The 13,481-nt window shown below is 45.6% G+C and overlaps 1 protein-coding gene across 1 annotated transcript; it reads left to right on the top strand.

Annotated features, from left to right (window-relative positions):
* The first annotated feature begins 1,575 nt into the window (after positions 1 to 1,575).
* LOC120935372 (cystatin-like) lies at positions 1,576 to 9,428 on the top strand. Its single transcript, XM_040347490.1, has 3 exons — positions 1,576 to 1,847; positions 4,029 to 4,142; positions 9,190 to 9,428. Exons 1-3 carry the CDS (start codon positions 1,650 to 1,652, stop codon positions 9,265 to 9,267), a joined length of 390 nt encoding a protein of 129 aa, XP_040203424.1. The 5' UTR covers positions 1,576 to 1,649; the 3' UTR covers positions 9,268 to 9,428.
* Positions 9,429 to 13,481: the final 4,053 nt, after the last annotated feature.

Raw genomic sequence — 13,481 nt, 5'->3', positions numbered from 1 at the left:
GATGCCGGTGGGTGTCAGCGGATCTGCCTAAAAAACGGACAGTCTGTGAAAGGGGTCTAAGCCAGTAAGCATCCCAGATAGCAAGCAATTGCGCTGCAAGTTTAACCACTTGCTTACTGGGCACATATACCCTCCTCCTGCCCAGGTGAAATTTCAGCTTCCGGCACTGCGTCGCTTTAACACAATTGCACTCGTGCGACGTGGCTCCCAAACACAATTGACGTCCTTTTTCCCCCACAAGTAGAGCTTTCTTTTGGTGGTATTTGATCACCTCTGCGGTTTTTATTTTTTGCGCTATAATCAAAAAAAAAAGCGTACATTTTGAAAAAAAAATCAATATTTTTTACTTGTTGCTATAATAAATAGCCCAATTAAAAAAAAAAACAAAAAAAAAAAAAACTTTTTTTTCTCAGTCTAGGCCGATAAATATTCTTCACATATTTTTGGTAAAAAAAAAAATCACAATAAGTGAATGGTTTGCGCAAAAGTTATAGCGCCTACAAAATAGGGGACAGAATTATTATTTTTATTATTTTTTTTTTACTAGTAATGGCGGCGATCTGCGATTTTTATCGGCACTGCGACATTATGGCGGACACATAGGACACTTTTGACACATTTTTGGCGCCATTCACATTTCCAGATACGCCGCCAGATCTCTGAGTCCGGCCGGTCGTATCTATGCACCTGATTCATAGAATCAGTTACGCATAGATTTCCCTAAGATCCGACCGGCGTAAGTGTTTTACACCGTCGTATCTTAGGCTGCATATTTACGCTGGCCGCTAGGTGGCGCTTCCATAGATTTACGCAAGAAATATGCAAATGAGCTAGATACGCCGATTCAGAAACGTACGTCCGGCCGGCGCATTTTTTTACGTTGTTTACGTTAGGCTTTTTTCGGCGTATAGTTACCCCTGCTATATGAGGCGTATCCTATGTTAAGTATGGCGTAAGTCGCTCGCGAATAGGGATGTACGTAATTTACATTCACGTCTAAAGCAATGACGTTTTGCAGCGGATTTTCGAGCATGCGCACTGGGATTTTTTCACGAACGGCGCATGCGCCGTTCGTAAAAAAACTCAAATACGCGGGGTCACAGTTAATATTCATTAAAAACGCCCACATCATCCACATTTGAATTAAGCGGGCTTACGCCGACACAGATATGTTACGCCGCCGTAACTAAGGGCGCAAGTTGTATCTGAATACGGAACTTGCGCCCTAAATTACGGCGGCGTAACATATCTGAGATACGTTACGCCGGGCGGATAGATAGACCATTCTATCTGAATCCAGCCCTATATGTATCTGATCATAGCATTTTCTACGTCCGTGTGACTGAGACCATATGGTGATAGCAAACAGTTTAGGATATTTGTATAACACTATACTGGTAAAAACAGCCCCACTGAATGGATTTTTAAAGTACCATGTAGCTTGCTTGTGTTGCAAAAGCCAGCAAACTGCATAGATAGCATCTGGTGTGAATAACCCTCTCTGGAATTAGGTAAAACGACATTTGGATGATGACCTGCACTTTGTATTCAGTAATTGTATTCAGTTGTTTTTAGTTGTCGGGTGGTGGAGCTGCGTTTTCTCTCTCTCTCTCTTTCCCTCTCCCCCTCCCATTACAATCAGTGCCACAATGGCGACGCTGCACTCTTTGTTGGCTGTGCTTTTGCTGGTAGCAGTATCTGTTAAAGCCCATGGAGGTTCGAAGGATGTGGACGCACGGGATAAAGGAGCACAGAAGGCCCTGGAATTTTCCCTACAAGAATACAATAAGGGCAGTAACGACATATATGTTAATCGAGTGTCCAAGATACACAGGGTCCAGAAACAGGTCAGTGCGGGACAACGAGTAAGGATTTTTCAATTACTGAGAGTCAGAGATGCATGACAAATTACCGTGTACACGTTCAATAAAAGAGCACAGTACTTTTATATATAAGCTCTTGCCAGCAGGCAATTGCAGAGATCTTTTGTCTTTTCTTTCATGGTTTTTCTAAAATGACGGAGGTAATATGTTGGTACTGTCTCATGTAAATGGGCTTTGCTTACAAATGCAGTTTTGCATTCAGACGCAGTGCTACTCAAGTGTATGTACTTTGCCTGCAACGTTATTAGATCTCAGTAGGCATCAAAAAAACGGAACTTCGGGAAATATTCCAAACTACCCTTGAAGTAGGGCTACCTACCCCATACACTGAAAGGGTTAAATGCTCATTTTTGTCTTGGAGAACTATCCTATACCATGCAACCAGTCCCTCAAATCGCTTCTCTTTGGCACCAGATCGGTCCCAGGCACCATGAGGTTTATATGTGTGTGAGAGTAGATGTCCGGAGTCTGGAAGTTTGACACGCATTGACTTAAATGTGGAGAGGGTATCCAGTGGTCGCCAGGGCTGTATCCTGGCTTAGGCCTAGGGCAGCACGTTGCAGGGGGGCAGCACAGAAAGAGTCCCCGCCGGCTTGCGCTATTAGTGTAGCACTGTTAGTGTATCACCAGTCTTATGGGCCGGACTAGGCAGAGAGGCAAGCATCCCGCAACTGTAGGGGGGGCGGAGCTTCTAATTTTGACTGTCCTATCATCCTGGACCACAAACCTTCCTCACTGTGCTACATATTTTCTGCTGTACCATTGGCATGGTTATATCTTTTTAGTCCTCTCCATAAAATTATCAGAATGTGCTTAAAGTAGAACTATAGGAACACTTTATTTTTTTCCATTTTGGATAGAGTAAGGGTAAGGGAATGACAGGTCTTTAACAGCAAGGGGTGTGGCCTTGACAGGAAGGGGTGGGTCATATTTAAATTAGGGGTGCACGAGTTTAGTCAGGCCTAGGGCAGCACAAAACATAAATACATCACTGGTGGTCGCAACATGGGAGTCAAGTCCACAATAGGGATAAAACTTTTTCGCAGAACGGAGTTTAACAAGACATATGGCCACTCATTAAAGTTAGAAGAAAAGAGGTTTAACTTTAAACTGCGTAGAGGGTTCTTTACTGTAAAGCGTCGTACACACGATCAGTCCATCCGATGAAAACGGTCTGAAGGACCATTTTCATTGGTTAACCTATGAAGCTGACTGATGGTCCGTCGTGCCTACACACCATCGGTTAAAAAAACGATCGTGTCAGAACGCGGTGACGTAAAACACAACAACGTGCTGAAAAAAACGAAGTTCAATGCTTCCAAGCATGCGTCGACTTGATTCTGAGCATGCGTGGGTTTTTAACCGATGCTTTTGCCTACTAACGATCAGTTTTGACCTATCGGTTACCAATCCATAGGTTAAATTTTAAAATAAGTTCTCATTTATTTAACCTAAGGTTAAATAACCGATGGGGCCTACACACGATCGGTTTGGACTGATGAAAACAGTCCATCAGACCGTTTTCATAGGTTTAACCTATCGTGTGTACGAGGCTTAAGAGTGGCATGGATGTGGAATTCCCTTCCACAGGCGGTGGTCTCAGCAGGGTGGGGCATTAATAGTTTCAAGAAACTATTAGATAAGCACCTGAACGACGACAAAATACAGGGAAATACAATGTAATACTGACATAAAATCACACACATAGGTTGGATTTGATGGACTTGTGTCTTTTTCAACCTCACCTACTATGTAACTTGTCAATGAAGTCTAAAAGCTGACAGTATCTCCATGTTGTTAGTGTGAAGTTTCCGTAGGATGATTGCAGTGTGGCAAGGAGTAAAAATTGACCGGAAGACTTCCAAGTCACTGCTGGGAGGGAGGAGCAGGATGAGCTGAGAAAACAAGATATAGGAGCATAAAGCTAACTTTAGATGTGCAGCAGATGTTTTCACCCCTTCCATATGAGATCTGCAGTGGATCCCTTTTGCAGAAGCATTTGATGGGCAGTGAGGAGGAGATATGTTGCCTCCTCACTGCCTGTTTTAATCCTGTAAATGCTGCTAAAAACATTAGCATACAGTGCAAATTCATATAATGTGTTTGTATAAAAATTGACATGCATCCTCTCTCTGTTTTTTTAAGATTGTCAATGGAATCAAATATATTATAGAAGTTGATATCGGTCGAACTGAATGTACAAAACCAACCTCCAATCCTGAGGACTGTGCTTTTCATACGGATCCCTACATTTCCAAGGTATTGTAGAACTTTGCAAAGTGAAATATATACTTAGAAATAAATATTGCTTACATTCGCTTTAGAAACACTTATATATGACATTTGTACAAACAACATTGTTGTATCTGTATGCAATGACTCTAGGTTTTTATATACCGTATTTATCGGCGTATACCGCGCACTATTTTGCCCTGAAAATCGCCGATACCCGCTTTCCCGCCACGAGTTTGAATACTGCGCCGGCATATACCGAGCGCAGTACACTCGTGTATCTTCGGGCAGTCTCGGCGCCTCTCGCGCTGACGTCCTGAGCGTACAGGACGTCAGCGCGAGAGTTGCCGAGCCTGCCCGACGATACACAAGTGTACTGCGCTCGGTATATGTTGGCGCAGTATTCAAACTCGGCGCGGGAAAAGAGCGGGGAGGACGCGAGGATGCTGCAGAAGGATGCCGGACCCGACGAAGAGGACACCCGAAGCCGCAGACGGACGCCGGACCCGACGAAGAGGACACCCGAAGCCGCAGAAGGACACCGGACCCGACGAAGAGGACACCCGAAGCCGCAGACGGACGCCGGACCCGACGAGGCCGCCGATGGACGCCGCGCAAGACACCAAAACTGTAAGTACAAAAAAAACGTTTTTTCCACAGGATTCGGGGCAACTTTAGGGGTGCGCGGTATACGCGGGAGCGCATTATACCGCGATAAATACGGTACCTTCAATAAACTTTTGTAAAAAAAAAAAAAAAAAAACTCTTATATAGTTGTATAGGAACAGAGTTGGACAGTCCATGTGACGACATGGAGAATGATGAGCCATCACTGCTATGGAAAAATAGAACGTATTCTATACACAGGGCACAGTGTATTCCAGTGACATTGTAGAGAAGTGTGGGCGTTCTTTCTTCCACAAGAGTATGTTGCAGCACTAACCTGTGCTGTGTGTAAAATGTCACCCTCCATATGACATTAGGGTGAATGGTGGCCCTCCTGCACAAACTGACATGCATCAGAGCACATATCAATGTATGCATTCTAAGAACTGGTAATACTTCATCCCAGACTACCCTCAGATTCCGTTTCAACCTGCATGTCCTATTCCAACTGGTTTTTACCAAGTCCAGAGCATCAAGTTACATTTCTTACAGTGTTTATACATCTATATAAAAGTAGGGGCTCTATATTCACCTAGGTGGATGCAGCATCAATCTGATGCTGGATCTGTCCCCCACTTCTTCGAAGACTGAGACCTGAGTGATCAAAGACTGTTGTGCAGAGAGATGGTGACTGTCAGTCTAGGGCTCTCTGCTCTGCCCCTCCAGAGCTCACTAGAGCACTGTACTGTGGAGGGGGCAGGAGGACCTGGCTTAGGCTATCTAGCCTAAACTAGCTGAGAGGTCGAGCCAGCTGCTGATCCAGGCATCTGGGTGGATCCCGACTGTAAATTCAGGATTTTTCCCATACCATTACCAGCTAAGTGACATCAGCCGACAGTGGGCTTTAGCCAGCTGTCAGCTAAAAAAAGGGTAACAAGGGTGCAGTTCTTTCATGGGAGAATTAGGGCCAAGAAAACTTTGGCTATACTTCTAATTTAAACCCAAAGGCGTATCTAGTGAAAATAGCGCCTATGGCAAGTACTGAAACTGCGCCCCTGTCGAAACATTTGAAACCCATCTTTCAGATAACCTTAACAAAAAAAACAGCTAACAAAACTAGTGATATTTATCATCCCTTGTGATACCTTGGGTAGTGACATATCCTCTTTATGGAGAAATCTGGGGTTTATTAGACCCCTGATCTCTCCTCTGCCCTCCAAGGCCAGGTGAATGCAGAACCAATACTGGAAGTGATGAAATCTTCATCACTTAAAGCGGTGGTTCACTCTTAGAGGGCACTTTTCCCCCTTAGATTCCTGCTCGTTTTGTCTAGGGGAATCGGCTATTTGTTTTAAAATATGAGCAGTACTTACCCGTTTACGAGATGCATCCTCTCCGTCGCTTCCGGGTATGGGCTGCGGGAATGGGCGTTCCTTCTTGATTGACAGTCTTCTGAGAGGCTTCCGACGGTCGCATCCATCGCGTCACGATTTTCCGAAAGAAGCCGAACGTCGGTGCGCAGGCGCAGTATAGAACCGCACCGACGTTCGGCTTCTTTCGGCTACAAGTGACGCGATGGATGCGACCGTCGGAAGCCTCTCGGAAGACTGTCAATCAAGAAGGAACGCCCGCTCCCAAAGACCCATACCCGGAAGCGACAGAAGAAGATGCATCTCGAAAACGGTAAGTACTGCTCATATTTTAAAACAAATAGCCGATTCCCCTAGACCAAACGAGCAGGAATCTAAGGGGAAAAAAAATATTTTTTAATAAATGGGTGAACTCCCAATTTAAGGCCTCCGTTTTCACAGAGGAGAGGAAGAAACTGATGTTCCTCCTTCTTCTTTGTGCGCTGCCAATCCGACCTGATGGAATGGGAGAGCCTGGGAGAACAAGGGAGTGCTGTGGCTGAACGCAGCAGGGATAGCGCTGCCATTGTCCGTGCTGAAAAGGAGATCCTTTTGACTGCCATACCCTAGATACGCCACTGTTTAAACCCACTATATAACGATAGAGCACACTCCCAGAGACCCGTTAATGGAGAGCTATGATTACTTTTTTATTTTATTTAACATCCCAGGAAAACAAATGCATACAGTAAAACCCTGGTTTGTGAGCATAATTTGTTCCAGAAACATGCTTGTAATCCAAAGCACTTGTATATCAAGGCATTTTCTTTACAGGGTATAAAAGCGAAGAGAGGCGACTATATGCGTAGCAATACGTTGCTAAATGTTGTACCTTCAGTAAATGTAACCATATTGCTACACTTAGAGGCTCCTCTGTCCTTTTTTATACTCAGCTGTGACATGACACTACTCTTATATCAAGACATTGTGTGTATATCAAGGCAAAATATATTAAAACATTTTGCTTGTCTTGCAAAACGCTCTCAATCCAAGTTACTCTCAAACCAAGGTTTTACTGTATAGTGTTCTGATTTGTGGTGAAATTGTCAAACATACAGTACCTCTTAATTCTTGCTGTAGTTCCATCCCCTTTTGAAACCCAAATTATGGGCGTTCCTGAGGGGGCGGGGCAGCACAGAGCCCTGCCCAGTCTCTAAGTTCAGTGATCTGTCACTATTATCAATGACTGATCAGCACTGCATGTTAATAGTATAAAAGATCACTCAGATGTTCAACTATGAAAAAAAAAGAATCTGTTAAAGCCCTGAAAGTGCAGCGAGGCAGTCTCCTCATGTTCAGCAGATGTAAACGGACCACCTATCCTTTTATAGCCAACTGCCATCTGATCTGATCAGCTAGAATGGAAGGAGAACAGATCCTCATCAGTCTGTTTTTAGTGGATCGGATGTCAGTTGGTGTAAACAGACACATGTCCGTTTACACCCACCGCTCCATAGAGAAGGATGGAGGATCTGATTGAGTTCGATCCGATTGAGTCCATCTGAAAAACTGACAGGCAAACTTGATAGGTCTGCTTGTGTGAAAGGGGCCTAAGACAGAAAGTATATTACTGGTAGGATAAAGGAAAATGAGCCTGAAACTAGTGCATCTACTACAACTAATTGGGACTGGTAAGCTGCAATATATTACACGTATTTGTGTTTATCTGCATACACGTTTAAAACCAAGGTACTATTCTAAAGTGATGTTCAGGCCCTGGCTTCTTGCACCCAAGTGATGCTGGTATTCAGGCCCTGGCTACCTTTGGGTAGTCCATCAGCAAGATCTCCCCGCTATAATACTGTTTTTCTGTCCACCTAAAATCTGACAAAGTGTGCAAATCCCAGAACACAAACACATATCTTTTACCAATAATGTCCCTAATGCCGCGTACACACGATCATTTTTCGGGTTGTAAAAAATTACGTATTTTTTTTATGTCATTAAAAACTATCGTGTGTGGGCATTTTTCGGGTTCTGAAAAACGGCCAAAAAAAACTTCGAACATGCTCTATTTTTTAACGACGTTTTTAATGTTGTAGTTTTTCGGGTTGTAAAAAATGGCCGTGTGTGGGCTTTAACGACGTGAAAAATCCGTGCATGCTCAGAAGCAAGTTAGGAGACGTGAGCGCTCGTTCTGGTAAAACTACAGTTCATAATGGAGTAAGCACATTCATCATGCTGTAACAGACAGAAAAGCGTGAATCGTCTTTTACTAACACAAAATCAGCTAAAGCAGCCCCAAGGGTGGCGTCATCCGCATGGAACTTCCCCTTTATAGTGCCGTCGTATGTGTTGTACGTCACCGCGATTTGCGAGAGCATTTTTTTTTTTTTACGATCGTGTGTAGGCAAGGCCGTTTTAATGATCAAGTTGAAAAAAACTTTGTTTTTTCTAGAGCCTGAAAACGTAGTTTTTAGAACCTGAAAAATGATCGTGTGTACGTGGCATAAGACCCCTTTTACACTGGGTCGCTTTGCAGGCGCTATAATGCTAAAAATAGCGCCTGCAAAGCAACCTGAAACAGTCGCTGCTGTCTCTCCAGTGTGACAGCCCCGAGGACTGTCACGCTGGAGCGGTGTGCTAGCAGGACGGTGAAAAAAGTCCTGCTAGCAGCATCTTTGGAGCGGTGAAGGAGCAGTGTGTATACCGCTCCTCCACTGCTCCTGCCCATTGAAATCAATCGGGCACCCCGGATATACCGCCAGCATAGCACCTCTGCAGAGGCGATTTGCGGTGGTTCTTAACCCTTTCCCGGGCGCTAGCGGGGGGTAAGACCACCCCGATATCGGCCGAATAGCGCCACAAAATTGACGGTAAATCGCCGCTAAAAATAGCGGCGCTTTATTGCAGAACCCACCCCAGTGTGAAAGGGGCCTAAAAGATATATTGGACTATGGGGTTGTTTAACTCTTTAGAAGCTACTAAATTTGAAAAATTTGATTTTGGTGGACTGATCTAATAACTTATTCACGTATGTGTATGTGTGTTTCTGTTTCTGTTTCTGTTTCATCGTGTACATACATTTAATGCTTTATCTGTTTTTTTCTTTCTTGTAGACCACATTCTGCCATTTTGAAGTCATTTCTATTCCATGGCTGAAACAAACTGAAATGAAGGAGAGTAAATGCTACTGATTCCTGATGACAACAATATGCTTTGCTAGAGATTGATTACATTTCTCTGATACTTAAAAATAAATAACAATTGTATTCCAATAATTTTAGGCTTTGATATTCTCATGTAATAACTAATTTGTTCATTAGTGCAGAATAAAACATTTGTTGTTAGAGGAAAAGAGGCACTAGCTCTGTTTTTATTGATTATAACCAGGGCTTTTTTTCAGGGGGAACTTGGGGGAACTCAGTTCCACCACCTCTGGCTCAGACCCTTTTGTGCCTGCTCACCACAATCACTTGTAAACACAGAAGTCTGGTTTCTGTGTTTACAAGTGACAGCTCTGCACTCTGCATGTAATGCAATTCTGGTATTTAATGTCCCTTTAAGACCCTTCTACTGTTTGTGAAATCTGAACGGGTCGTGGTTGAGTTCCTGCACCTATTTTCTGAGAAAAAAAGCTCTGATTATAACACCAAAAAGACTAAACAAATTGAACAAACCATGAGGTTCCATTCACACTTTGGCTGTCGCATGACAAGTCACACTCTATTCTTTTCAAAAGCACCGGTTCAAATCAGTGCAACTTAAAGGCGCAGTGACTTCAAAAAGGTGCCTACACTACTTTTGTGAGACTTTTGATGTGACCTTAATCCATAAAATGTAAAGTCGGTTCAAAATCGCACCAAAGTCACACTTTTGAGACGCGTTAATGTGAATGGAGCCCGAACCAGCCTTTCTCAACCTTTTCAACGCAGAGGAACCCTTGAAATACTGTATTTATTGGCGTATAACACTCACTTTTTTTTCCCTGAAAATAGAGGGTAAACTGTGCCTGCGTGTTATACGCAGGGGGTTGTGGAACGTTTTTTTCCCTGAAAATTCCCTCTTAAAGTTAAGGTGCGTGTTAGGCCTCGTACAGACGAGGGGACAGTCCGCTGAAAACAGTCCGCCGGACCGTTTTCAGCGGACATGTCCCCTTGGAGATTTCTGTCTGATGGTTGTACACACCATCAGACAGAAATCCGCGCGGACAGACAGCGCGGTGACGTGTCCGCGCCGTCGCCGCGACAATGACGCGGCGACGTGCGCGACGCTGGAAGGTCAATGCTTCCATGCATGCGTCGAAGTGATTCAACGCATGCGAGGGATGGCGGCCGCTCGGACATGTACGGTGAGTCTGTACAGACGACCGAACATGTCCGACGGACAGCATTCCAGCGGACATGTTTCTTAGCATGCTAAGAAACATGTGTCCACTTGAAAACGGTCGGGTGGACAAATGTCCACTGGAAACCTGTCCGGTCGGCCGTACTCACGACCGAACATGTCTGCTGCAACTGGTCAGCGGACCAGTTTCAGCAGACATGTTCGGTCGTCTGTACGAGGCCTTATACGCCTTTGCGTGTTATACACCGATAAATACGGTAACTTTCCAGACCTAGGGAACACATTCTAAAAATTACTATATCTACAATTTATGATACATTTGTGTGATGGGCAGTGGGAAGAATGCTCCTTACACTTGTAGACATTCAGAAGAATTACCCCCTTACAGATAGCTAAAAAAGATCATTGGTGTCAGTGGGAACTTTTCTGAGAGGAAGAAATTGCTCATTGCTCAAGGAACACCTAGCAAATTGCTCAAGGAACACCTAGCAACCTTCGGAGGAACCCTAGGGCTCCATGCAACCCTGATTGAAAAAAATCGTTCTTAAACCCTATAGGGCTCTTTCCCTCTGCCCATATGCTAAACACTCTATTTTAGTGTGCAGACAGCTGAAGTGAGCTTCGGTGAGGTGGAAGTAGGAAACACGTGGCATTGTTTACTTTTTTTTTTTTTTTTACTTTATTTGAAGTGCACAAAGTGACACTTCATTCATACCTTTGCACAGCGTCGTGGTGCCAAGTCGTGCACTGCAGAAATATGCAACATGTTTGCATTTTTCTGCACTGCACAGCACACCAACAATTGTTTTCTATGTGCCCTTGCAGTGACTTTTTATCCAGTGTGTAAAACTGCCAGTCACCATACAGAGTGTGAACAAGCCGTAAAGCCCAACTCGGCTACATAGTTACATAGTAGGTGAGGTTGAAAAAAAAGACACAAGTCCATCAAGTCCAACCTACGTGTGTGATTACATGTCAGTATTACATTGCCTGTCCCTGTATGTTGCGGTCGTTCAGGTGCTTATCTAAGACCACTTCCTGTGGAAGGGAATTCCACATCCTTGCCGCTCTTACAGTAAAGAACCCTCTACGTAGTGTAATATGGGGGTGTTTAACTTAAGTGGTAAATGCGGTTGTTAGCGAGTCCACAGCAGCCAGTTGTAAGATTTAAGGGCATGGCAGCCCATTTTTATTAAAAGAAAACAAAATAAAAAGTCCATTCATAGGATTCCCACGCAGTGGTTCTTCTCCAATACAGTTCACAAATACAAAATGCCAAGCTTCCTGGCTCCTAGGCTTACTTCAGCCGGGCTGTACCTGTTAAACCATGGCCCACTCCTGGCCTCAACAGGATTCTCCAGGTCTACTAGCCTCTCAGTCCATCGGCACGAAGTCCCCCCCCCCCACACAAGGGATGTAGTCTTGCAGGGTAGACAGACAGCTCCCCACACACAGGTCTGCCTTGCAGCAACAGCCAGCTGTGCACACTCCACCTTCCTCTCCACTCTGTTCTCACCAATCCCTGATTATATTGGCTGTTTTCACATGAGCACCCAACCTGCTGGCTATTCCCAAGACCTGGACACAGGGCCGGAGATCCCATCCCGCCCAAGTCTCTGCAGGATCTCCAAACCACACAGCCCCATTCAAACTTAGCAAAACCCAGAGAAAGCTGCCAAAACAGTTTTCTCCGTTTTAAAGTTATGCTGTGAAGTTCTGCAGTCCACTGACATGCAGACTCTGTGTCCGTTTTTGCTGCGTTTTTATGGTGACCGGGACCCTCACTATTACAGTAGTTAAACCTCTTTTCTTCTAATTCTAATGAGTGGCCATGTGTCTTGTTAAACTCCCTTCCGCAAAAATTTTTTATCCCTATTGTGGGGTCACCAGTACAGTATTTGTACATTGAAATAATATCCCCTCTCAAGTGTCTCTTCTCCAGAGAGAATAAGTTCAGTGCTCACAACCTTTCCTCATAACTAATATCCTCCAGACCAGGGGTGGGCAATTATTTTTTCGATGGGGCCACATGAGAAACTAAAAATATTTTGGAGGGCCGGGCCAAAAGGCTAAACTCAATACTGCATAAAATCAATTGTATTTCTTTATAAAAAGCAGTAAATATCATTGTTGGAAAACTGGTACGAGTACTTGTTATAGACATGGCACAGGAGGGGGACAGAGGCTGGGGACATGGCACAGGAGGGGGACAGAGGCTGGGGACATGGCACAGGAGGGGGACAGAGGCTGGGGACATGACACAGGAGGGGGACAGAGGCTGGGGACATGACACAGGAGGGGGACAGAGGCTGGGGACATGACACAGGAGGGGGACAGAGGCTGGGGACATGGCACAGGAGGGGGACAGAGGCTGGGGACATGGCACAGGAGGGGGACAGAGGCTGGGGACATGGCACAGGAGGGGGACAGAGGCTGGGGACATGACACAGGAGGGGGACAGAGGCTGGGGACATGACACAGGAGGGGGACAGAGGCTGGGGACATGGCACAGGAGGGGGACAGAGGCTGGGGACATGGCACAGGAGGGGGACAGAGGCTGGGGACATGACACAGGAGGGGGACAGAGGCTGGGGACATGACACAGGAGGGGGACAGAGGCTGGGGACATGACACAGGAGGGGGACAGAGGCTGGGGACATGGCACAGGAGGGGGACAGAGGCTGGGGACATGGCACAGGAGGGGGACAGAGGCTGGGGACATGACACAGGAGGAGGACAGAGGCTGGGGACATGACACAGGAGGGGGACAGAGGCTGGGGACATGACACAGGAGGGGGACAGAGGCTGGGGACATGGCACAGGAGGGGGACAGAGGCTGGGGACATGGCACAGGAGGGGGACAGAGGCCGGGGACATGGCACAGGAGGGGGACAGAGGCTGGGGACATGACACAGGAGGGGGACAGAGGCTGGGGACATGACACCGGAGGGGGACAGAGGCTGGGGACATGACACAGGAGGGGGACAGAGGCTGGGGACATGACACAAGAGGGGGACAGAGGCTGGGGACATGACACAGGAGGGGGACAGACGCTGGGGACATG

This window comes from Rana temporaria, chromosome 4 (genome assembly GCF_905171775.1).
Source record: "Rana temporaria chromosome 4, aRanTem1.1, whole genome shotgun sequence".
Taxonomy (NCBI): domain Eukaryota; kingdom Metazoa; phylum Chordata; class Amphibia; order Anura; family Ranidae; genus Rana; species Rana temporaria.
The sequence above is the reverse complement of the archived record's forward strand: the minus strand, read 5'-3'. Positions and strand labels throughout refer to the sequence as shown.